The sequence below is a fragment of the Rhyacophila brunnea genome, unplaced genomic scaffold (genome assembly GCF_057557595.1).
Source record: "Rhyacophila brunnea isolate RB1 unplaced genomic scaffold, BYU_Rbru_1.0 scaffold_23, whole genome shotgun sequence".
In the NCBI taxonomy this organism is placed as follows: Eukaryota; Metazoa; Arthropoda; class Insecta; order Trichoptera; family Rhyacophilidae; genus Rhyacophila; species Rhyacophila brunnea.
The window spans coordinates 25,027,904-25,054,670 of NW_028232893.1; the positions used below are offsets into that span (position 1 = coordinate 25,027,904).

At 33.3% G+C, this 26,767-nt stretch overlaps 1 protein-coding gene across 3 annotated transcripts in view; it reads left to right on the forward strand.

Annotated features, from left to right (window-relative positions):
• LOC147069762 (TWiK family of potassium channels protein 18-like) overlaps positions 1-26,767 on the forward strand; it is a 345,182-nt gene that overhangs the window by 300,194 nt on the left and 18,221 nt on the right. For all 3 annotated transcript variants that reach the window (XM_085950716.1, XM_085950718.1, XM_085950717.1), the window contains 3 exons: positions 13,152-13,375; positions 17,825-17,914; positions 22,545-22,677. In XM_085950716.1, the coding sequence (XP_085806842.1) occupies positions 13,152-13,375; positions 17,825-17,914; positions 22,545-22,677 (447 nt within the window). The remainder of the gene's footprint in view (positions 1-13,151; positions 13,376-17,824; positions 17,915-22,544; positions 22,678-26,767) is intronic.

Sequence of the window (26,767 nt, forward strand, 5' to 3'; positions counted from 1 at the left end):
CTATATGTATGTTGATGTAAGTATGTATACGTGTGTGCATAAATATATATATTAGGTAGGATTATTTGTAGATTTGATAATATATTAAAAAAAAAAAATATTTTTTTTAGAATTATTAATAACCATGTCCTTGCTTTTTCGTAGAAGGTGGTTGTTAGTAATTTTGAACAATCACAAACACCCAGGCTTTGAGAAAAACACATAAATATTGTGTCCTGACCGGGAATCGAATCCAGGAACTCTCGGGTGGAAGGCAAGCGCCTTACGCACTGCACCACGCAACCCTAATGCACCACTATAATATTATTATTGTATTATAAAGAATAATATTATATAATATTGGATCCTTGACTAGGCAGGTGATAAAGCTTTTACCTACTTTATTGTATTGATTTGTTATATAAGACAGAGTTAATAGTATTCGTTGTCAGTGTGTATTTGCCTTTTGGTGAGTGTACACAGTGCCTGAAGATACCGAAAAGCGAAACCCAGGTCGCAAATGGAATATTAGAAAACTTAAATCTATTTGAATTCAAATTCAAATTCCATCAAGTGCCTTCGGTCAGTAGTATTAATACTATTAATATAACAATCGTTTAATTATTAGGAAAAATCACGGAGTAAATAATATAAGAAGAGAAAAAACAAGCCAATCAATCGACTGAAAGAAAAAGTTTCTCACTAATGAATTCGGTACGTTTGGTGTAAGTGCGTTGAAGTGTCGACCAAATTTAGAAGGTATGATTTAATCAAACGCTGCCCCAAGAACACTCAACGCAATAAAGCATTTTATGAAAATAATTAATGATATAGCTGAAACTTGGAGATTGCAATGCGTTATATGGATTGGAAATGAACTGTGTCATTTTATTTCAAAACTAGCAATAATAATTACGTGATAAAAAGAACTTTTTATTTACCACGTTTTTAAATTTTCTGTTGAATCATATTATAAACTTGACAATTCTATGTATTAATAAATACTTTTTTTTGTACTTGATAGAAATATTGAATAAATATATGATACTGAAATGTCATTTTGACATTTCATATTGATTTCCATAGTAACGCACGTATATGTTAATAATTTAGTTGCTAGAACCCCCTTAGCAACCAATAATATAGTTTTACTTTTTACGAATTTTTTTCCGAAATAACTTTCCATACAAAACAGAATTAACTGAAAATGCATTCAATTCTGCTTAAAGATGGCTAAAAGTATAGAATGCATTGTCATCGTGTTTTGATATATTCTAAAAGTTCGAAAGTGCGATTCGAGAAGTTAGTTAAAAATCTTCAATCGTCAAATACAAATCTTGGACAAACAAGAATCTTCTTCTTCTTCTTTCTTTCACCCTGTCACGTCCCAACATTGGGGCATAGGGCAAGCACAAGTTGGCGCCACTTCCCTCGGTCCATCGTCAACTCCTGCGCTTCAAACAATAATACGAGCTAAAAAAACGTGGTAATAACAAGTACTACAATTTGAAAATTTTGAAAATGATATAAGGAAAACATTATTTGGTACCTACAAGTCGTTCTACGGGAAACTAGGTGAAACCCCGCTAATTTTCATTGTATAGGATGGTTTTAATAAAAAATAGAATTACTTCCGATTTAGTATTTATTCAGAGTTCATAGAGATTAATCAACAAACAGAGAATACTTCAAACTGTACACGAAAATAGATTAACAAGATAAGATGATTCGCTTGAGCAAATAACCAGATAAACTTGCCTAAGAATTATTTCAATTAAGGTAGGTATCACATTTGACAACTAGAAACCACACTTACCACTATAAACGAATATCGATGTTGTAAGATGATTAGTTTCAAAATAGAAAACCTGTATGATGAAAAGGGTCAGAGCTAATCAGACTCAGATGACCGCCGAATATAGAGTTAAATCCTAATTTGTCTAGTCTGGCATCTAGTCAATGGGCCGCGACATCTATGGGTCTCTTTTCAAAGCATGCCGCTACAATAGCCGATTTTGGCAAAATTTATGAATTCGAGAATGAAAACCTAACCTAACCTAACAAATAGTCCAGTATATATGCTATTTTCAAAATTTGTCTGCCGCTGGCTTCCCTTACCAACAAGAACCTATTATTCTCTATAGAATATTAGGCATTTGGAGGTCAAGGTATAATGAGGAGCTGTACACACTTTATAGGATATGGGCAAAAGGATCACTGGCATATGAAAATACAGAGACTGCGCTGGATCGATCTTCTGCATCGAATGCCAGAGGATTTACCAGCAGGATGGGTTATATACGCAAAACCTTGAGGACAAGAGAAGACCTGAATGGTCAAAATTGAGATGGCTGAGGAGATTTAAGAATGCTCGGTCGAAGAAACTGGAGAGTGTCAGCATGGGATTTTCCAGGTTGAAGGAAATTTTTGAAGGAAGCCAAGACCCACCAATGGTTGTAGTGCCATATATAATGATAAAAGAATTGTCTTATACGCATTCTGTTGTAAGAATTCTGAAGGCAGTTCGATTTTCCTTTCAAACTATTGTACGTATGGCCGTATTGGTAACAAATTAATTATTTTATTTTACTGCAAACAGTCATAAAAATAATATAGTGGTTCGCGTTTTAGTTTGAAGTCTGTTTCTTTGTGTATACAGCCTGCGTACGCATTTTTTGTGTTTTACGTAAATATTTATCGTAAAATGTATTCTCCAAGCTAATGTACTCGTACATTAAATATTCAATAAACCGTATCAGTAAAATACCGAAGGAAAAAAAAATATTATTCATGTGCCATAAATATGGGTGCATTAGGACTTTTTTCATTTATCTGCAACAGGCACCCTTTGCAGATTGTTTTCAGATTATTATTATTATTCCATGTCCGATCCTAATGTTTGTATTAACAGATTTTATTTTTACGAGAAATGGATGTCAGCCACTTAACTCAACATATTAGGTCCATACCCTGACTCATAAACAAATTGAAAAACAATATGTGTACTTGCCAGACCCAGGATTCGAACCTGGGACCCTCGACACCACACGACGGCACAGTGTTCGGATACCATTACTTTACTTAATTATAATTATTGGTGGCGCTTTAAGCAGTGGATTGTATAATTTGAAGGTGATAGTGCATGGTAGATGGTGGATTACGGATATAGGGGGGGGGGTTACATAGGATGCCAGATACTGACTTTTGATGTTGCGCGCTCTCACGCACTGGTAAACGAACGATACACTTTTGGATGGATGATATATTATGAGGTTGATGAATGATGATGGTAAGTTCAGGATGAATGATTGATGGACGCGACGTTCACTCAAACCGTAACAGACTTAGTGCAATAAAGGTCGGATAGATAGGTTTTGATAATAATTTAATTAATCAATAAACTGTGGTTTAGCGATAACAGATCAGCACGCACCAGTTGTATTGAGCTAACCCAACTTAACTTATGTGTTTTAAGTCACTCTGCTTCGATCGTATCGTATTAGATAGAGATCGCTAACTTTAACAAGTCTACGTGAGTCGGCTGTCTGAAAGTCATTGAATGTTATTTGCAATTACGGTCGATTCCTGACCCGTAACTGTCAGTCACTAAGTCTTGTGACAATAATAAAAAAGATAAGATAAAGAATAAACAAGTAGGTGGGTAATAAGAACGACGGCCACTATAATTTGAGGCAACCGATAATTTTTAGTTGACTTTATGATTTCGATCAATTTTCTTACCGTACATGTCCAGAAAATACGTTTTGATATATTCATATAAAAAATATTATCTCACCGAAGAAACCTTACGAATAAAAGTGTACCCAACTGATAAAAGTTAACAAAATATACAGTACAGATTCTTGAGAGTTTTTGAAGTTATACTTATTTTGGTGCGTTTGGAAAATCAAATCAGAGTGTATTTTTGGCGTGTGACATGTAACACATAATTTATTTTTTCACACGAAAAAAAACGCACTCGATTGAATTCGAACCACTGATTGTTCGGTTATCAGTTGACCGCACTACCTTTACGCCACAGTATTATACTGCAATCGTGATGATTATACAGTATAATATTATAGTTTAGAATTGTTCCGTTGCCTAGGCAGCGAATTTATTATTGTCGGCCATTTGCAATTCTTTACGTAAACAAACAATTAAACGTCAGAAATAAAAACAACGAGTAATATAAGTTAAAGTATAAGCGGTCCTTTTTTATTGAGTGTGTAATTTAACAAGATAATTAAGAGCTAGTCAAAGAATCTAGTTTATCACAAGTTTTGTTTTTGTTTTGTTACGCCAAATAAGTATAACTTCTAACGCGCGTACATAAGTACACACACCGATTTTTTTTTTTAAACATAATCAGTTTTCAATCATGAAACCGACGGACTAGAGATATAATACTTGCGAACGCCGAAAAAAAAGGAAAAAGAATTTTCGCTAAAATTAGCTACAGCAATGGTCACTATATTCCGGTCACGGAAAATCGGAAAAACAAAACGTTGATATGAAAGGCAACCTTATGAAATTATTGGCCTTTTCGCTTTGTGCCTCGAGTCCTGTTCTTTGATATTTATAAGTGACCATTAATAACGCGTAGCAGAAAATTCTACTTCTGATATAAAACTTTTTATTTTCTATGCGCCAATAACTTCCAAGTGAAATAGTAACGTAACTAAATAGGTAAGTATAATTATGTTTACACCTCATAGCCACTAAATAGTATGTTTAAAAATAATGCTTTTGGAAAAACGAAAATTAAGATTTTTTTAACCGCTTGATGTCTATAGATGTTTGCCTTTTTGGTTTCTGTAAAGCAAGCATCTCCACTTTCAAGCAGGCTGTGATATTTTTTTTCACAGAGCGGAAGTGTGCATTAACAGACAGATAAATAATAACTCTGACATTCTGGGCAGTGTTGACCTGTGTGCCCCAGATAGCTATCATAGAAATAGAGAGCATCGTTTGTTTATTTTCCCAAGGTGCAGAACCAACCTGCCACTGGTTTTGCCAATTGGGAAGGCGATAACTTTACTATGTACAACCAAATTGCTCCGGGTGTTGATATATTCCACTTTCGTGAGGGTGAGTCTAGGTGGACGCTATTTTATAAATTATTAAAATAGGGTCCCCTTAGCACACTTGGTGTACTTCTATAAACTTCTGTACATTTTGTGTAATAATTGTATTTTCACTGCTTTTATAATATTATGTTCTCTTTCTATATTTTCATTTTTATCGTTTTTATTACTTTTATTCTTTATAATAATATTTCAAGTCATGTTGTGAACGTCTTAAACTAATATTTTGTAATGTCCACAATATATTTAAAAAAAAGTTAAATTGAATTGTTTTTACAAGAAATGAATACTAGCCACTTGCTCAAACTATTAGGTCCATTCATACTATGGCTAAAACACAAATTGTAAAACAATATGTGTATTTGCCAGACTCAAGATTCGAGCCTGAGACCCACGATGCTATATATCGATGCTTAAGCTGCTCTGCCACCTTGTTAATATTATTCAGTATCAAAACACTCAGTGAACTACCACACTCATTAATTACTATATTATTTTGACCAATAATTCACAATTGGGTAATGCACAGACAGTGACGTCCCGTGGGGGTAGGCAGATTGAGCGTCGCTTGGGGGCGGCAGTTACTCGAAGGGTGGCAAATCGAGTAAAATCATTTGGATTATATAGAAATAGCTACCTAAACATAGTAATAATGAAAATATCTTTCCATTAAAAAATTCAACTCACTGGTTTTGTCGGGTTCGCGATATCTAGTTTACTTCCGTTGATCTTCGACGTCCTTGGTGACCAAAAACAACACATCCAAAATTGCGAATAATTAGCCTGATATTTCGTTAGTAATGATCCATACAACACATTTCTTAGATATTGGACTCATGAAAAGATGATAAAAATAGTATATAAAAAAATTAGGCGGCATTTTGGCGCTGCCTAGGGCGGCATTTTATCTAGGGACGTCACTGTGCACAGATCTCTGAAGTGTTTTCAAGTTATGTATGTTGAATATATTATGGAATGCTATATTCTCAAAATCTTGTTAATTATTGATTTGAATAAAAGAAATAGTTTATTAAAAATTGTTAGCAAGTTCAAGTAGATGTTATAACTAGAAATATTGGCGAGAGCCGGACGTCGGTTAGTAATTAAGGTAATTAATATTCCTTGATTCAATACACAAAAACCGATAGTCAATAATAACGCAATTTGATAAGCATTTCATGTATAACCTACTAGTTTAAATTATCGTTATTTGATAGGAGTCTCGTAGCATAATTATTGGTTAATGCACAGATTGGCGCGACATCAATGGTTATACGGGTTCAAATCCCGTCGAAGTTCGTATTTTTTCAAATATGATTTTTTATAAAATATTATATCTGAAGTGTTTTCAAGTGAGGTATGTATTTTACAACGTTTTTCTTAGCTCGTATTCTTATTTGTCCGGTGGAACACGATGCCAATGCATTTTTTAATACTTTTAAGTAGAATTGAATTCGTTTTCAGTTAATTCTGTTTTGTATTAAAAGTTATTTCGACACCATTATTGGTTGCTAGGGGTCTGGGTTTCTAGTAACTAAATTATTAATATATACGCGCGTTACTATGGAAATCAATACGACATGTCACAATGACATTTCAGTATTATTTCTATCAGGTACAAATTTTTTTGATTGTTAAGCTAGTCAAGTCAAGTTTATAAATGATTCGACAGAAAATTTAAAAATGTTGTATATAAAAAGTTCTTTTTCATTGTTTTTGTCACTTTTTGAATGTGTTATTATAAATTTAATGTCTGTTGCTTTGAATATTCTTTAGTTAAAAATATCCCTTTGTGGTGGACGAAACTGGTTCAGATCCTAAATAAAAAAAGAATTAGTACGATGAAAAATTAATGAATAATATATTGCATTTTTACCTCGAATTGATAGTTAATACAATAGAATAATTTATACTTTACCTATTAAATGAAAAAATAATGAATTATAAAAAGTTAGGTTAGTTAAAATATGATAAAAAACATTAATTTCGTACTAACCTAATCATTGCATACCTACTTTATATTAACCTAACTTTTACTTAAGCTTGGATCCTTGTTCACATTATATGGGAAGAATATTACAGGAAATAATGAAATAAAACGAAATGTAGGAAGCACCTAATCCATTAGTTAGGGAAGGCAAGGGAGATGGAATAGTCCAAAAATAAATCATGAAAGACATGGACGGCGAATTTCGTTTCATAGACTTACCCCGGCGTAAATACGTAAAAGCTTTTTACATGTAGCATTTGAATAAAATATTATTTGTCAAATTGATGACGTTAATTCTCGGTTTAAATACCTACACTACAATTATTTGTAATATTTATTATAATCAAGGATGATTAACTGACAAGTTTATCCACGAACAAATATTATTTATTTCTAGCTTAACAATATTAAATTAATAAATTAAATCAAAGAATTAGACCTAGAATAGGCTTTAGTAATTCGACATACATAGTGCACACTAAACTTTATCAGTCATACTTATTAGTTTTCATTTAACGAACCCTTCCTAAACTAAACCATAATAGTTTAGGTATGCTATGGGTGATCCGACAAAAATAGTGCACATTTCTTTCTGTCATACTTCTTCGTTTTCGTTGATTACATTATTTAAGATGATGTTAGTTAGTTTTTTTTTTAATTTATTAAGCCCTGCCTAAACTAAACCATAATGGACAAAAATATAGGTACTATTAAATATCTAAAATTATTTATAATTTAATGGCATAGTTTTAGATATTTTATAGAAAGACGAATATTTTTTGCCTTGACTTGGTTTACCGTTTAATTGAATTTTAAAAACTTACCAACATTATCTACAAATTGTAGTCTTAGTTCAATGAAAATAAATATTATGACTGACAAAGTTTATTGTCCGACCATGTCCGATCCTAATATGATCATATGGGCCTCCACAGGGTAGAGGTTTGTATTAACAGATTTTGTTTTTTACGAGAAATGGATGTCAGCCACTTGCTCAACCTATTAGGTCCATACTCTGACTCACACACAAATTGAAAAACAATATGTGTACTTGCCAGACCCAGGATTCGAACCTAAGACGCAGGCGTGATAGTCCAACGCTTAAGCCGCGCGGCCACCGTGGGTGTTACAAAGTTTAGTGTGCACTATTTATGTCGAATCTTAGCAGTCTACCTCCACCCTTCGCCACTGACATACACTAAAAAAATATCCATAATAATTTATTTTTGATTTTTTAATACGCCGAACAAAATTACTACATAGCTTCTCGTCGCTTCAACAGTGAGTCCTCAAACTCCTCCGGCTACTTTTCTCATACCCAGACACTACTCTTTTTTATTATAGTGATGCACACCGAACTTGCAGTTATAGCGATGTGTCGCATCTACAAATGGTTATCAAATGCGCGTAGCCTGACGGTCATATTTCTAGGATAATTACTTTCATTTGTTTCATCCACGCTGTCTTGTCCTTTTAGTTTATTGTATCACAATAATAAATCAAAATTACTGTTGGATGCTAATAATTCATAAGTGCGAAAGGTATAATTAATACTGAAACAGGCCTTGCGTGTCGTAGAATGCCAAGAAGACATGGGTCAACCCATTGAGAAGGCTGTTCGATAGCCAAATCCTCCATGTCACGATCCTCAGTAGCGAGGTCTTGGCAAATTAAGAAATATTCAATCTATCTAAATAATCTGTATTTTTTGCGTTCTTTGGGGCGGTCCAGACCCGGAACTCCCCCCATTATATGAATCTAATAGTAAAGTTGTGCTCTGGAGGCGGCAGGTTATATGAAAGTATGGTGAAGCCGGCTAGTATGGCGAAAAAGTATGGTGGGGCGGGCTGGTAATCAATTTGTGGCAAATTTTAATGTTAACATTATATTATATGGGTACATTATAATGACCAAAGTAAATCCTCTGTGATGCCCTGAACTTTTTTTTATCGCGTGGCTATTTTTCGTAAGTTATCGGCTATTGTTGGCCTGCTTCATTCAGCTGTATGAGAAATTGTGCTAGTATATATAATTTCCTGCCAACCTGTCAATAACCTCCTACGGCATGTGATGTTTTATATTATACATTTTTATTAAAATAAACACAATTTTCCAAGAGTAACATTATTTTGATGAATCAAATTTCTTTTCATATAAGAAAGTCATATAAGTGAGTGTGTACTCGATACAAAGTGTATTTCCTTATTGGTTCCCTTTATACAGAATATCACTGCCAATGACCCTGCTTTCAACCGTTACCAATTCAGAAACCACGCATCACCTTTCAGGTTTCCCGAATTTAATTTTCTTTTTTCACGCAATAAAAGGAAAATGCCTCCAATCCGGGAAAATGTTGGACCGCCAGAAGGAGTAGGCGATAAATAATACTTTGTATCACTCACGAAGCTCGCAGCGGCGGTTATATTTCCATCAAAGTTTTTCATAATGGTTTTGATTCTCAGTAGAATTCGTTGCGGCATTTCTCATTATATAATGAAAATTTATTGAAGAAGGGGGAAGCGAAAGAGTTTCAATTTCCCTGGTTCGTAAAATCACAGGAAAACAGTTTGAATCAAACCAGTACTTGTACAGTTACAATAATATTGTTATTGGCTAATATAAACAACAGCTGTAAATAATAATAATTATAGTAGTTAAGCTACAACATACGGCCGTAGCCATAAATTGACAAACTATAATTAAAGTAGGGAGTAAAATTATGTTAACGCGCGTGTTTGAACATGTACCTAACCGAATTTTTTTTTATTTTTTTTTAAACGGTACATGTTCAAACACACGCGTCAATATAGTTTTACTCCCTACTTCAATTATAGTTTGTCAATTTATGGCTACGGCCGTATGTTGTAGCTTAACCACTGGGGAATGACAAAAGAAATGGCGTATTTCAAAAAAACACTACCTTATTCTTAGGTCAATAATTATTATAAAGCAATCATTATTTATAAGATGTTTATCACACTTGAATGGTCAAAAACATAGCTTATAATAAATATCTTTAGAATCATCTTAAAATGTGTTAATCTTGCCGATTTTTTGAATAATAAAATGCCTAATTCTTGTCAAATTTGGGATCACAGAGATTATCAATATAATTTTTTATCGTGAATATTTTACAAAAATTATCTCATAATAAATTATGCTAATGGTTTTGTAAATGCTTTAAAAAATTAATAAATGTAAAAAATCTTAACACCACTGCACAGTTATGTACCGAAATATGACTATATTCTAAAACATTAGAGCGAGAGGTTTAAAAGAATACTTTTTTATGTAACAAAAATACTTTATGCAGTCATCAAATGTTTAAAATAACTATAAAGGATAATAAGGCTTCAAAATTATATAAATAGATTATCTACAACGTTAAAGGAGTGTCCAGGATCATGGTTTGAAAATACAATAAAAACTCAATTTTGACCTTCGACGAGCATGTCCCCCCTTAATAAATAGGTTCAAAATCTGATATTAAAAAAAAACATTATCTAAAAATGTGTAAACCAATAACTTGTTGTGTCTACATACTGAAGCGAATTATTAGATAAATTACAAATAATGTTTAATTTTATTATTTTCAAACTTACTGTAAATAATTACAAGATAAAAAGAACTTTTTAAATACAACGTTTTTAAATTTTCTGTTGAATCATATAAACTTGACTTGACTAGCTTAAACGATCAAAAAAAATGTACTTTAGAGAAATAATACTGAAATATCATTTTTATTTCCATAGTAACGCACGTATATAATAATAATTTAATTGCTAGGACCCCAGACCCCTAGCAACCAATAATGGTGTCGAAATAACTTTTCATACAAAACAGAATTAATTGAAAATGAATTCAATTCTATGTAAAGATGGCTAAAAGTATTAAAAAAATGCATTGGCATCATGTTTTGATATATTCTAAAAGTTTCAAATGTCTAGCTAGTCGGAAAGTTAGTTAAAAATCGATTGCAAGATTTGTACCGGATAAACAACCACTGGACAAATAAGAATACGACCTAATAAAAACGTTGTAAAATATGCTTGCCAAAATGTTACAACAGAAACAAGCCCTCCAAACTAAACCCGCCCCGCACCACACTCGGTCTTAATCGAGCGTATCACGAATCACTACGTTTGATATGAAGCATCTGTACAGTAAAGTTGTTTACGCATAGTAATGTCCCAGGAGCAGTTACCCGAGATTGAAGTCGCCATGCTCTCAAGTGAGCTTTGACTGTGTTTACCGATTTTACTCTAATGGAAAGTGCCGGGGAGAGAAAAGGCATTAGAAAAATAACGAAAAAGAAAGGAATTTAATAAATTTAATATAACAAAAAAACGAAGCTAATCGTATGGACAGAATAAATAATGTGAAGAGATCTTCATGTTCGCAGTAAGACGCCGCAATTTTTTTTAAATGCAAGATATTTGGCCTTATGGCGACCAGGTCGGACGACCCGATGGGCCCAATAGCTGGTTAGACCTACTCGAGTAATTCTTAACTGTCGGAGCACATTCTCGGACATTCCCAGAGGATGTGGTTTGGATCCTGTTTTTCTCCGCCACGTGAACATGTTGAACGGATAACAAGATCAAGCTCAAAGAGCCCACCAGCGAAACCACTGTGTCCAGCCATGAATTGACTGGTGTAATGATCTGAAGTCAAAGCGGTTATCTCCATTCGTCATTTGATATTTGGAAAAAAAACATATACCAATGTGTGGCTTCCTTTAGTAGGGAACTCTATGTTTCTATTGTTTCTATGTTTGTAATACATTATGCAAAAAAACCACTTAACCACTCAACCAATATCAATGAAATTTGCGAAACGTAGATAATAACTTCTGTCTTTATTAAGAGCGGACGTGCTCAGCGTGGGTCAAAATGGAGCTTTTATTCTATTTTCAAAGCATGATTCTGGACATTCCTTAAACGTTGTAGATAATCTATTTATATAATTTTGAAGCCTTATTATCCTTTATATTTATTTTAAACATTTGATGACTGCATAAAGTATTTTTATTACATAAAATAGTACTCTTTTAAACCTCTCGCTCTAATGTTTTCGAATATAGTCATATTTCAGTACATAAATGTGCAGTGGTGTTAAGATTTTTTACATTTATTAATTTCTAAACGCATTTATAAAATCATTAGTAAAATTTATGACAAGATAATTTTAGTAAAATATTTACGATAAAAAATTATATTGATAATCTCTGTGATCCCAAATTCGACAAGAATTAGGCATATTATTAATAAAAAAATGGGCAAGATTAACACATTTGAAGATAGTTCTAAAGATACTGATTATAAGCTATGTTTTTGACCATTCAAATGTGATAAACATCTTACGAATATTGATTTCTTTATAATAATTATTGACCTAAGAATAAGGTAGTGTTTTTTTGAAATACGCCATTTCTTTTGTCATTCCCCAGTGGTTAAGCTACAATATACGGCCGTAGCCAAAATTGACAAACTAAAACTAAAGTAGGGAGTAAGATCATGATAACGCGCGTGTTTGAACACGTACCGTTTAAAAAAAATGATTTTTTTTTCGGTTAGGTACATGTTCAAACACGCGCGTTAACATGCTCTAACTCCCTACTTCAGTTTTAAAATAAATATAAAGGATAATAAGGCTTCAAAATTATATAAATAGATTATCTACAACGTTTAAGGAATGTCCAGGATCATGCTTTTAAAATAGAATAAAAGCTCCATTTTGACCTACGCTGAGCATGTCCCCCCTTAACCACTCAACCAGTATCAATAAATTTGCGAAACGTAGATAATATTTTTTTTCTTTATTTACAATGCTTGTTATTAATCTGAAACATTCATAGATAGATTGCTGTGGTCGCTTTTCAGAGATAAATTCCAAAATATATGGGTATTGACAATTTTTTTTCGAATTTGAATATTTTACTATTCTATATTCCATAAGAAACAAACAAAAGCTTGCGCCTGTCAAATATTAAATACTGCAATATCACACCGAAGCAAAACCGGGTATTTTTGCTTACAGACAATAACAATAACTGAAAATATTATTTTACTGTTTTTTTTTATTCTTCATTTCAGTCTCAGCATGCGGCAATTGAAGGATTCCCTGGGACAACAGGCAGCAAGAATGCAAGTGTTACACCGTCAGTCCACGTGGAGATGTGTGAGATAACGGAGACTCCTAATGAAGAATTGGAGTCAGACAGCGAGGATGACGAGACAGAGGAAGAAAGTGAACCAGAAGACTACGATCCTCAAACTGTCACGGTTCCTATCACGCTGTGTTTGACTATTATGGTTGGGTAAGTCAATAATTATTATCCCTATAATAGCCATAATTTTTTAAATTGTTACCTGTAATAACATATACCTGCCTATATTTTTACTTTATTAAAAGTTAAATGTTACACTAGCCTGTACACGTGCATGGATTTACTAGCAGCAATAGTGTGTATTTTAGACTATCGTGACAATAATACCCCGTTTACACGTGCTTGGATGTACTGTGCACAGTAAGAAAATGTATGGGAAAATAATATGTATTATCCTGCAGTTGGCAAGATTGCGTGCATGAATCAAACAAGATTGGAAGATTTCAAATTGTGATGATTTATTGTGAGCAAGTAAGATTATTTTCGATCTGCGCCTGCGCAGTAGAGTGATCGTAGCGAAACTGCGCAAAAACACGAACTACTCATTTTAAGATACGATTTTCAATACGACCTGTCAGATAATATAAAATGACAACATCGCGTATCGCTTACTCTTGAAGAATGAGATTGGAGAGACAGTCAGCACTTTTACGTGTAAACAGTTATTGTCATGACAGTTTAAAATAAGCACAATTGCCATAAAATTGCCAATGTGTCATAAAATCGAATAATCCTTTCTAAGATTAATCAGTAATTCCATTATATAATCAAATTTATTTGTTAATTCGTTATTGAAATGTACAATGTCATTGTGCATTGATGAATTCAACTAAATCAAATACAAAAAAACATACATTTTCAACGAAATCAAGGCTTTAGAATTAAAATAAGAATTACTGCAAAAAATTCAAACGCCATTATCTCGGAACAAGGTTTTATGAGTTGTTCCCCTATTGAACTGGTGTATCGATACTTACGTAAATATAATCGGCTCTGATAATTAAAAAACCTTTTTACCAAAAACCTCACAATATATTACCAATGCTACAGATGTATTGCTAGAGGCTTTGTTGATAATTCTTTTATTATTTTTATAAAAGAATATTATAAATATTGTTACGTTTATGATGTGAGTAGTTAGATGTGGTCATGTTCACAATGAGATGTATCGTTGATCACTACAATCGATCATCTTCTAAGTAGACGGAACCTTTTTCGAGGTTCCGTCCATCTACGATTCATTAGATCCAATGTACAAAGCTTTATATAAAACATTTTAATGAATTAGATATTATTATTATTTTATTAGATACACAAACGTGAATAACGAAAATAAATAGTAGAAATAAATATCTTTAATATAATAATCATCATCATTATCATTAGCCTGAGTCTATCCACTTCTGGATGAAGGCCTCTCCAAGCTGATTCCACGTCTCTCTGCTCTGTGCGTTGCATTGGATTATTGGATTGTCGGATCGATTTTTGAAACTATTCGGGAGTTATTTTAGGAACCGTCAACAATACGTATCGTACGGCTTTTATCAGTCACAGACCTTTTACACATTTTCTGGTGTCCCCCAGGGCTCAAACTTAGGGCCGTTGCTGTTCACGATTTTTATAAATGACATAGCATTGGTAATAAAAAATGCTATGTTTTTGTTGTTCGCTGATGACTTGAAACTCTTTTTGGAAGTTGTCACCTTGGACGATTGTCGTCAGCTCCAACTTGATATAGATAATGTATTAAATTGGGGCAGGCGTAACAAACTAGAATTCAATATTGATAAATGCAATCTTTTATCGTTTACCAGAGCCTCAAAAGTGTTGTTTTTCCAATACTCGATGCATGGCAGAGTTCTGTCACGAATATCATCTGTAAGGGATCTTGGCATTACGTTTGATAGTAAACTGACATTTATTAGCCATATAGTTACCATTTGTAACAAAGCGCTTAAAATGCTGGGCTTCGTCATGCGTACTTCCCGGGTCTTTTCAGATGTTACGGTATTAAACCTTTTATTTAATTCTTTAGTTCGAAGCAGACTTGAGAGTGGGTCTATTGTTTGGGCACCGCACCAGTTGAAGTATGGCCTTATGGTGGAGAGGGTACAGAAGAAATTCTTGAGACTCCTTTACTTGAGGTTGTATGGATACTATCCGTGGCTTTATCCAACTGACTTTCTCTTAGGCATGCTTACATACTGCAGTCTGCAATTTAGAAGAAATCTTTATTTAGCTACGTATTTTTTTCGACTTATACAAGGTATAAATGAGAACTCTGCCATTCTGGGCAGTGTTGACCTGTATGCCCCTGATAACTATCTTAGAAATAGAGACCACCAGTTGTTTATTCTCCCAAGGTGCAGAACCAACCTGCCACTGGTAATGCCAATTGGGAGAGTGATAAATATGTTCAACGAAATTGCTTCGGGTGTTGATATATTCCACCTACGTGAGGATGAGTTTAGGTGGATGTTGTTTTATAAAATCTTAAAATAGGGTCTGCTTAACTCATCCGGTGTACTTCCTTGTACCTATCTAATTCATCTACTGATATATCTCTTTTTTTATGTAATACTGTTATATTTATATATCTTTGTTTCTAAATGTCATGTTGTGAACGTCTTAAACTTATAATTTGTAATGTCCACAATATAATAAAAAAAAAAATGAATGAAATAAATGAATTGTCACGTACTTTTGCAGAATTTAACCATTTCATCGATCCAGCGGCCTGTAAGTCTAGCAGTGTTTTCCAATCTTATATTTGCCAAACCCCACTTCAACGCTTCAAAAATTTCCATGCCCCCCCCTTCGAAATTTTATAGTTACCAAACTAATTCGTAAATAAAATGAATTGGACATAGACAATACTTTTTTTAATTTAACTTTCGTAATAGCTCAAATAGACTCTATGACGATTGGTCATATGAATGCCGAAAAACCCGTTTCTTATGTTGGCGTCCTGTGTCGCAGGGTGTCACAGAGTGTAAATACGATGTCATAGCTGTCATACAATATGTATGTATAATATGTCGGAATGGCGTAGATATAATCATAGACACTAAAACACTCTTGGCACAATATATGTGCCCAATCGTCATATAGTATATTTGAACCTTAAGTAAATATGTAGGTATAATACGTTACATGTACAACTCGGAAGAAAATTAGTGCGATCCTTGTGCTATGTTTCGTCTTCAAATAATTTTCAAGATAACCTTTTTGCTCCCAAAACATTCAAATTGCCCCACGTTGAAAATCACCTGTCTAGAGTTAGTATAATTATGATTCATAACTTTTCACTCCGGCTCTAAGATGAAAATCAGGAGATGTATGCTGTAACGCAGAAGCTGTCTTTCTGTGACGCACGTTTTTTAGAGTAGCACAACGTGGTATGGAGAGTTGCATGCTAGGCATAACGCGAATGGACAAAAAAGGAATGAGTGGATAAGGAAACAGTCAAGTTTAGTATTTGCAATGTAATAGAGTTCGATAAAAACCTCAAAAGACAATGGGCTGGACACATAGCTCGAAAAAGCGACAATCGTTGGACAAATCTAGTCATTTAGTGGTACCCCAGAGGTACAAAATGTCCGCAAGGTAGAGTATACGTTTTATAACCTCGCACTTTTTTTGGACTTTTTACTACACTGATAAGCCTAGTCTGCCTGATTACCTCGCATAAACTTAAATCAAATTATATTCACTTGTATTAATATATGTAGTAATAAATAAATAAATAGATTAATCTATATAGGTATATTATGTAAAAAAAATATTTTTAGGATATATTACATCATTTGAGGTGTCTGGAAACAAAAACAGCAGTTTTTAAAAATCGATAAAAACAAAAATGGAATTGTTCACCAGCTGCCACCAGAATATTGCCGTTTTTGTTTCTTTAGATTTTTAAAAACTTCCGGTTGTATTTTCAGACACCTCATTTTCATCCTAGAGCAGGCAAGCATATACTTTATCTTTTTGAATGGTTATAATTATTATGATTGGCCCCTTTGATGATATTTCAAGGATTTTGTTATGCTTTCGGTAATACTTTCTACTGAATTTGCAAAAAAAAATTAGTACAAGATTTAAGTATACATTATTTTACCTTTTTCAAATGTTCTAAATAATTGATTGCGTCAAAGAAAATTGCTGCTGTTAGAATTTAATTAAGGTACTGTTCGGTTATACGGAATACAGCGGAAAACATATTTTGAAAATAGCCGATAAACTAGATTATTTGTTAGGTTAACCTAACCAAACCTAACCTAACCCAACCTAACCTAACCTAAACTAACCCAAACTAACAAATAATCCAGTTTATCGGCTATTGTCAAAATGCGTTTTCCGCTGTATTCCGTATAACCGAACAGTACCTTAATTAAACGTGTATATTTTATAATTAAATAATTATAACTGACAATAAAATTTTGAACCGATAATATTGTAAGCAGTGAATATTTTTGTGTAAATATTATATTTTCCTTTACCTCCCTGAAAATTTCCGTTCACCCCAATGTATTATTGTTGCAATTTCACTGTCAATAACTCTGTGCTTGTTTTTACATTCTGTTTTGTCACATTCCACAGATACGTTTTATTCGGGGCGGCTTTGTTCGGGCGCTGGGAGTCGTGGGACGCAATCGACGGATCCTACTTCTGTTTCATTTCACTTAGCAGGTTTGTACATCACGCGCTAGCCGCAAAACGACAAAGAAAAAAAAATCGCTTTACTAAGATGGCTTTCATCGTGGAAAATTTTACTCATTCAGAACCAAAGATATTGAAGACTGAACGGTGGAGCTTTTACGATTGCGATAAGTCTATGATTTTATTATTTTTTTGTCTATGGATTTTCATTTTGGGTATATTTTAAATTCTGAAATATGTATCTACGTAAGTATATCATCATCATTATCAGCCGGGGTCAATCCACTGCTGGATGAAGGCCTCCCCAAGTTTCTTCCAACTCTCTTAGTCCTGTGTCGTTCGCTGCCACGGATTGACGAACTTTATCAGTTCGTCAATCCAGCGGCTTTTAGGGCGACCCTGTGGCCGTTTTGTACCCATTGGGTACAATTGGATGACGGCATTTGTCCAACAGCCGTCCTTTCGGCGAGCAATGTGCCCCGCCCATCTCCATTTCAGCTATTTCGCAACGTCTATTACATCGCGTACTCCTGTCTGCTTCCTAACCCATTCGTTTCTCTTACGGTCCTTTCGCGTGATGCCCAAAATACACCTATTCATGCCTCGCTGTGCGACTCTTAGCCTTTGGACATCTCTTTTGTTAAGGACCCACGTCTCGCAGCCATACGTGAGCACGGGCAGCACACATTGGTTTAACACCCTACGCTTAAGACATAATGGTATGTCATTCTTGAAGATACTATTCAGACGTCCAAAAGCACTCCATCCCAGCTTTGTTCTGCAAGCAATTTCATCGTGCATGCTTCCGTCTATAGTCTATAGCTGCTGACTTGCTCGAGTTGGGTGCCATTAATACGGATAATCGCAGGGTCCGAAAAGCAGTTCCTCATCACTTTTGTCTTTGAGACATTTATCAGGCCGAACATTTGACTGACATTTGCGAGTGTATTGTATTTTATATTAGTATATAGCATATTATTTTGATGTTTGCACCCGAGATGGCTGAGAGGTAACGTAACAGTCCACAATATCATAGGTTTCATTCAGGCTTAAATCCCGGGTCTGGCAAAAAATTCAAATATGATTTATTAAATTGTGGTAGGTACCCAGACTATGGACCTATTAGATTGGGCTAGTGGCTCACACCCATTTTTGCAAAAACAAAAAAACTGCTCTTCTTTGGATCGGACATCGTAAAAAAATATCGTTACTTACTAATATCAATTTAATTTAATTAAAACGCATTTTTGAAGTTATACTTCTTTTGTCGCGTTTGGGAAATCAGATGTGTGTGTGTGTGTCAATGTGTATTTTTGGCGTGTGGCATGTAACACATAATTTATTTTGTCACACGAAAAAAAACTCGATTGGATTCGAACCACCGATTGTTCGGTTATCAGCTGAATGCACTACCTTTACGCTACAGTATGATAATGAAATCGTGACGATTATACAGTATAATATTATAGTTTAGAATAAATTGTTCCATCCCCTAGGCAGCGAATTTATTATTGTCGGCCATTTGCAATTCCTTGCGTAAACAAACGGTTAAACGTCAGAGTGACATTTGGTACTTTAAAAATAAAAACAACGAGAAACCATTATAATATAATAAAATTTAATAATATAAGTTAAAGTTCATAGAAATAAACCAACGGCGTTCCAATAAGCGGTCCTTTTTCTTGAGTGTGTAATTTAACAAGATAATTAAGAGCTAGTCAAAGAATCTAGTTTATCACAAGTTTTGTTTTTGTTTTGTTACGCCAAAGAAGTATAACTTCTAACGTGCGTACATAAGTACACATACCGATTTTTTTTAAAGTACTTTTTCTACATTTAGTAAACAAATCTGGACCGGTTTTGTCCGCCTCGATTGTCTTGACTGTGATAATATAGTCATAAATAAAAACTGGGCCTTATAAAAATAAAAACCTCAAGCTCATAGGACGATGCCATGCCGGGACAGCCTAGCCAAAGTGAATGACGTAGTGTGATATTTTGGAGTTTTGCCTACGCCACAAGTCAGGTGAAATTATGCATTAAGCAGAGGTTCATTAGGTTAAATGTGTTTTTGAATAAAAAAAAAAAAAGGTTGATATATTTGACGTTTTGCAGTCTTATGAGTTTAGATGTGCCACACGGCTTAGACTAATAATTTAAGTTTAAGGCTATTGATTTCTGGGCGAACATTACTAATCAAGCTTACTATTCATTAAGGCTATACTTCAGCTGAGGCATGGTCTAAAAAGATCGTGACTAGGCGATGCGCGGATTGTGCTAATGACGCGAGCCAAACGAAATATAATTTGTCATAAAAATTCAACATGCGTCCTTTTAATGTTATGTTTATTATTATATTCGTAATAGTAATAGTATATTCATTGACGTGTTTTCTTTTTCAAGTACCTACATGCGGAACGTTTTTACTCATCTTTACACGATTTAAGAATATATTCCTCTGACGCCATCACAAAACAAATTGACATGCTCACACCTCGATTGTCAGTCTCCGATTGGCGACGACTGCGAAATTTCGTTCCACATACTGTTGAAAACTATTTGCCGTTTCACTTATTTACGCTCTTAAGGCTATACCTCAATAAACAAGAACGAAATATAATTTGTCATATAAATCCAACATGCGTCCATTTAATGTTATGTTTATAATTATATTCGTAATAATAATAGTATATTCATTGACATGTTTTCTTCGTCAAGTACATGCGGAACGTTTTTTTAGTCATCTTTACACGATTTAAGAATATATTCCTCCAACGTCATCACAAAACAAATTGACGTGCTCACACCTCGACCGCCTTTATTCGCCTAGATTCAACTTTGAATAAATAGGCAGGCTTCCGTTAAATTTTTGTTATCACATAGGTACATGCAATTTCACCCGAGCCTATATAATAACATATGAAAATTAAGTTAATTAACATTTAAAAAAAAATGTCAATTCATTTATTTTGATTACACTTCTCGTCATAATTGAGTAATCTGAAAGTAAATATTCTGGGTCGAGTTAATGGCCATTATTTTTATTGAGTCATGTCATTAAATATACTTTAATGGCAACGTTTTAATACTCAACCCGCGTAAAAAGAGAAAATGGATGCATATTATATTTAATTATAATAATATAAGTGTTTTAAAAATATTTAGATTGAAAATAGGGTACTGTTCCCCTACCCAACCTAACCTAACCTAACCTAAACTAACCCAAACTAACAAATTATCCAGTATATCGGGTATTTTCAAAATATGTTTTCCGCTGTATTCCTCATAACCGAACAGTACTGAAATAGTTTATTATTATTAAATCCTAATTTTCACTAAAACCACATAATTTGTAAGTATATATTTTTTCTTTACATTTTAATAATATGTCATTAAGTAAGTATGAAAATATTTGAATATTTTCTCATAGATATTTGAATTGTGAACGAAATACATGCCTAAATATAATTATTTTATAACTTCTATTGAGTTTAAAGTTATACAACAGCATTTTTATTATTTTAAAAGTAATATGAGTTACCACGATTCATTTTTAATCTTGCGTTCAAGTAACGGGATATATCTTAAATAAAACTATAATATATTAATATAATTTGAAAACAAAAAGAAATATGTATGATACCGGACGGGACTCGAATCCGCATCCATCAGATTCAGCCAATGTTCAACTAAAATTTGGAGAGGTTCAGATGTCGGTTTTAAACCATAAAAGTCGTTTGTCGATATTAACACAATTTGAGAAATACATATTTTGTATGATTATAAATAAATTTTATCGTAATTAGATAAGATTCAGATGCCTAATTTGGCCAGCGGTGGCCACGCGGCTTAAGCATTAGACTATCAGGCCGTAGGTCCCAGGTTCGAATCCTGGGTCTGGCAAGCACACATACTGTTTTTCAATTTGTGTGTGAGTCAGGGTATGGATCTAATAGGTTGAGCAAGTGGCTGACATCCATTTCTCGTAGAAAACAAAATCTGTTAATACTAACCTCTACTCTGTGGAGGCCGATATCAACTGTATTTAGAAAAAAGGGCGTAACCCTCGATTTTTCGAAAAGTGCTTTTATTAGATATAAACATTGTATGCAACTAAATACACGTTCTGTAAAAAGGAAGTAAGCCGCAAATGCCGATTTATTATCTAAATTCAGGTTTTAATTGAGCTTTAATTAAATTTTAATTTAAAGAAAAAATCATTTACCCTCAATTTTAACGATTTTTCTGTAATAACTTCTTTAATTATTAGTAGATCAATATGCATCTAATCATCAATCATTATGCACCTAATGTATGTGCCTATTTTTTTAATAATATTTTAATAATATCCTATTAGGATCGGACATGGTCGGGAAAAAAAATTGGGGTAATTGGAAGGAAATCGATGGATGTGGTTTCGAGTCTCATCCAGAAATATGTAAGGATGTAAAATAATCGCGACCCTTTTAAGAAACCCATTGAAATTTATTTATTATTTTGTCCTTACAGTTAATTGTTTACTAGGTATATTACTGCATCTGATAAAATCAATTTTGACAAAAAAAAAACAAACTTTACTTTGTGGATCCCAGATGAGGAGCCGAAGTAGTAATTGTTCTTTTTCACCTTTAATAATATTGTATGTTTTATAATGTTTCAGTATTGGTTTCGGTGACATTGTGCCGGGAGACAAGATATTCGCAGCAAAAGAAATAGACATCAGTTTCATATTTTGCTCAATGTACCTCATGTTAGGGATGGCGCTCATTGCGATGTGTTTTAATTTAATGCAGGTAATGTAATATCATTATTTAAAAAAAAATACGAATATTTCATACTTATAAAATTAATATACAAATGCACTCTAAATGCACTTTAAGTCATCTTTGTAGGGGTGACAAAAGGGCGGGAGTGAATGTTTGGGGGTGGTTGGGTGTATTTAAAAACTAAATTTACCACATGGTCACAAGGTGTTTATTCAAATACAAATTATATGGTGTAATATTTATAAAATAGAAACTCTTCGGATTTATATTTATTCAGAGTTCACAGAGATTAATCAATTATAACAGAGAATACTTCAAACGGTACACGAAAATAGATTAACCAGATAAAATGACTCGCTCGACCAAATAAACAGATGAGCTTGCCAAAGTATTAGTTCAGTTCAGGTTAGCGTAGCTCCCATAAGGGGAGGGCTGATAGGGCTCTTACCTGGAGGCCCGGGCTCAGGAAAAGTCCGGTGTGGTGAGTCAACCAGATAAGTGACATAAACATACAATGCAAATTGACCCTAATAGTAAAACAGTCGCATGTGGTGTTAATAAAATTTACTTCAAATGATAATGTTGATTATGGTTTTAAAACATGTAGTTATGCGATGCTTTTTTATGTGTGTCGACACTCGACAATTTAGTAAATCAAGTGGATATATTAATAAACTGGATTATTTGTTAGTTTGAGTTAGTTTAGGTTAGGTTAGGTTAGGTAAGGTTAGGTTTGGTTAGGTTAACCTAACAAATAATCCAGTTTATCGGCTATTTTCAAAATGTGTTTTCCGCTGTATTCCGTATAACCGAACAGTACCAAAATTATTATAAATCACTAAAAAATATATTAAAAATAAGTACTTAAATTTTACTTCGAACACCATTTGGAAAAAGTTACTGTACAGCTTTCTGCGTCATACTGCCTTTAATCTTAGTGATGGTAGGGGGGCTACCAAAGATTCTGGCCTAGGGGCCCGCTTCAGGGTTTGGAGGCCATGCAGGTAGGTATCGCATTTGACAACTAGATAACCGCACTTAACACTAGAAAGAATCCAGATAGTATAAGGTGCTTAGTTTCAAAATAGAGGACGTGTATGATTAAAAGGGTCAGAGTTCATTAGGCTAAACTGACTGGCTGTAGGGTTGTGAATAAAAATTACGGATTTTTAAATACTAATCGGTTTACATAACGCTTGCGACGTCCAGTCACTGGGCAGCGCCATTTTTGGGGGTCTTTTCTAGGTCATGCCGCTACACAAAATCAGTTATATTTTGAAAATCAATTCAAGATGGCCATTATTTATTTGACAGATAGCAGCCAATTTTTACCTCGTTTCAATCGCTATCGCAGTTTCCACCGGAGTTAATGTCTCTGTAAATGGGTAATAATCAATATCGATATTGTTTATTATTACCTATATATTTTAAATTCTACTTTAAATTCTACTTTAAATTACTTAGGGTACTTGGGTTCAAAATGATTATTCCAACCACAAAAATATATTGGATTATAAATCTCACTGAAATAATGGTATGGTCGTAATATTTTCTTACAATTCTCTATTTAAAAAAAACGTTTTTATTTTTAGGGTTGATGTTAACAGCGGTAATATGACTGATGTGTTTCGACCCTAGATAGCATCAAAAATACCGTCAGGGGTCGGCGAACTGAAGTAAAAACTTAACCCAAGTGCGGTTAAAACTGAAATCTTCGTGGTAATGAAGGGTCAAAAACATAAATAATATTGAACGTTATTTTTTATAAATTGAACCGAATCTAATTCTTAATTTGACAATAATGTAATAGGCAATGATTCCGATTACATCTATTTTGAGAAAAATAATCTTGATTTTTTTGTTTCATCTAAGTAAACACGACAAATTCCAAATTCAAGGCTTTCATAATATCGTCACCTTACTATTAAAACCTCGTAAATCGGATTGAGAAGAATGTTGAGGGGAAGGAAAAAACGTAATAAAAACAATATTTTAAACACCTCTCTAATCGATAAATCTGCTAACACTGGTTGTGAAATACAAGGTTTTAATTCCATGTTTACGAGACATAGGAGTTTTTACAATTTGTCGATAGATGGACAGCATAGTACAACTTACTATTCTAGAGAACCGAGGTTTTGATATGATTTAAATGTTTTTATTGTCTAAATTTTGTAGAACAAACTTCATTTTTCCATTATATCGGACGATATGTAATAAAAATGTTAACAATATTTAAAGAAAACTCAGTGATATTACGCGTAAAATAACAGTAACCTAGATAACTAAGTAGAGCCAATTCTCCGGTCAATACTACCAATAATGGCAGAGTTTCCACATTGAGTGTAAGTTGGAAAAAAATATGTAACTAAATAATATGACTTTTAAATTTTATACTACAACATATTAGTGTGCCTAAAATAAAGTCATTTTGATAGAGCCACGTACGCCAAAATACTATAGTTTTAATGTCATTCTATCAAAAATTGGACAATATCATTTCAACAATACCAGAAGTGACATAGTGCAGTTAGTGATGAATCGGAATAAATTGTGTTGCAAATCTTATCTTACAACAAAATAATAACGTCTTCCAAAAATTCAATTACAAACATTAATCCGTATCGTACTGTATCGGTACTGTAGAAAATTGTCGATACCTTTGGTTTTTATCTCTAGACATAGCATTCGATTTTAATAACCTTTTACTGCATGATTTTTTTTTTTAAATTTTATTTTTTCTTGGTGTCAAAATGCCTTGTGAATGAAGGAAAAATATTTTTTTTTTTTTGAAAATTCCATTAATTTTGTATGTTACTGCGTGGTGTCGCAGATTTACGACATTAGAAAATCTTACATTTCAGTATGACAAAATACAAAACCAAATGATAACAATAATTATAAAAAACTAATGTTCAGATCTTATTTGACGTGTAGATATTTTTATTCAACCAATTTCAATCTTCTGTACATTTTTTTAAATTTATTTACAAATGTGGATTTTTGCGAATTCGTCAATGAATGGCAGAAATGGAGAGACTATTATAATGCAGAAATTATTTATTTCTTGAAATGTCCAAACAAAATCGATAAAGTAGGATGTTTATGGTAAAACAGTTTTCTTGGCATCGAAAAATGATATTATTTGATAATTTACACAGATGGCATTGGCTATATCGAAATAGTTTGAAATGTCGCAAATTTGCCACACTATGCAGTAAAGGGAAGTATGCAAATGCAGTGAAACATTAAAGTCTGATTTAACAATAATTTACCATGTTGATTATGATTAATCTGACCTCCTAAAGTCTTTACATTATACAAGATTAAAAATGCAAGGAAAAAGATACATTTAGCCTTTTAGCGACGCGTAGGTATGCAAACCACGTTTTCTTTACCCGTAGCAAAGGTAAACATGTTTGCTTAGTCTTTTAATCAGGGAGAGCATGGTGCATTATAAAACGGATAATGCGGCCAGGGGTAAGGTTTGCCTGGGATAAGCTGAAACTCATCGGACAGCGAAAGGGTTAAATCAGAGCCGTTGAATTTCAACTTATGTATCTATTACTGTTTATATTATCATATTGTAATTGTTTATTCTTAGCAATAAGCCATTTTTCATTTTTTGTACCGTATCCGATTACGGAAGTCGGCGATTATTTTGGCCATTGTTTCCTTTGGCTGTCACTACTCTAAACATGGATATAGCTCTGAGTTCAAACCTTAGACTATAGATATATTATATATATCTATAGTCTAAGTCTATATTTACGTTATACATATAGTATTTTTAAGCGGTCAAAATGCAACCATTAGGTAAAAATATCCATAATTTAAGTTATTTTAAAGAAACATGGTCGCTTGATATTAAAATATTACAATAATATACAAATAAATTATCACGAACATGTATCATATATGAAACGTTATACCATCTTCTTGCTTATCAGTACGGCTACCACATTTTTATACTGCACACAGAACCATCTTTTCTACTTAATTAACTAAAAGTATTTACCACTGACTTTATGTTTAACACAAAAAATATCAATTTTAGCAACACTCGCTCGCAGGTTATCGACGCTTAGTTAAGCAAAAAACTAAGATTTGGCCAACA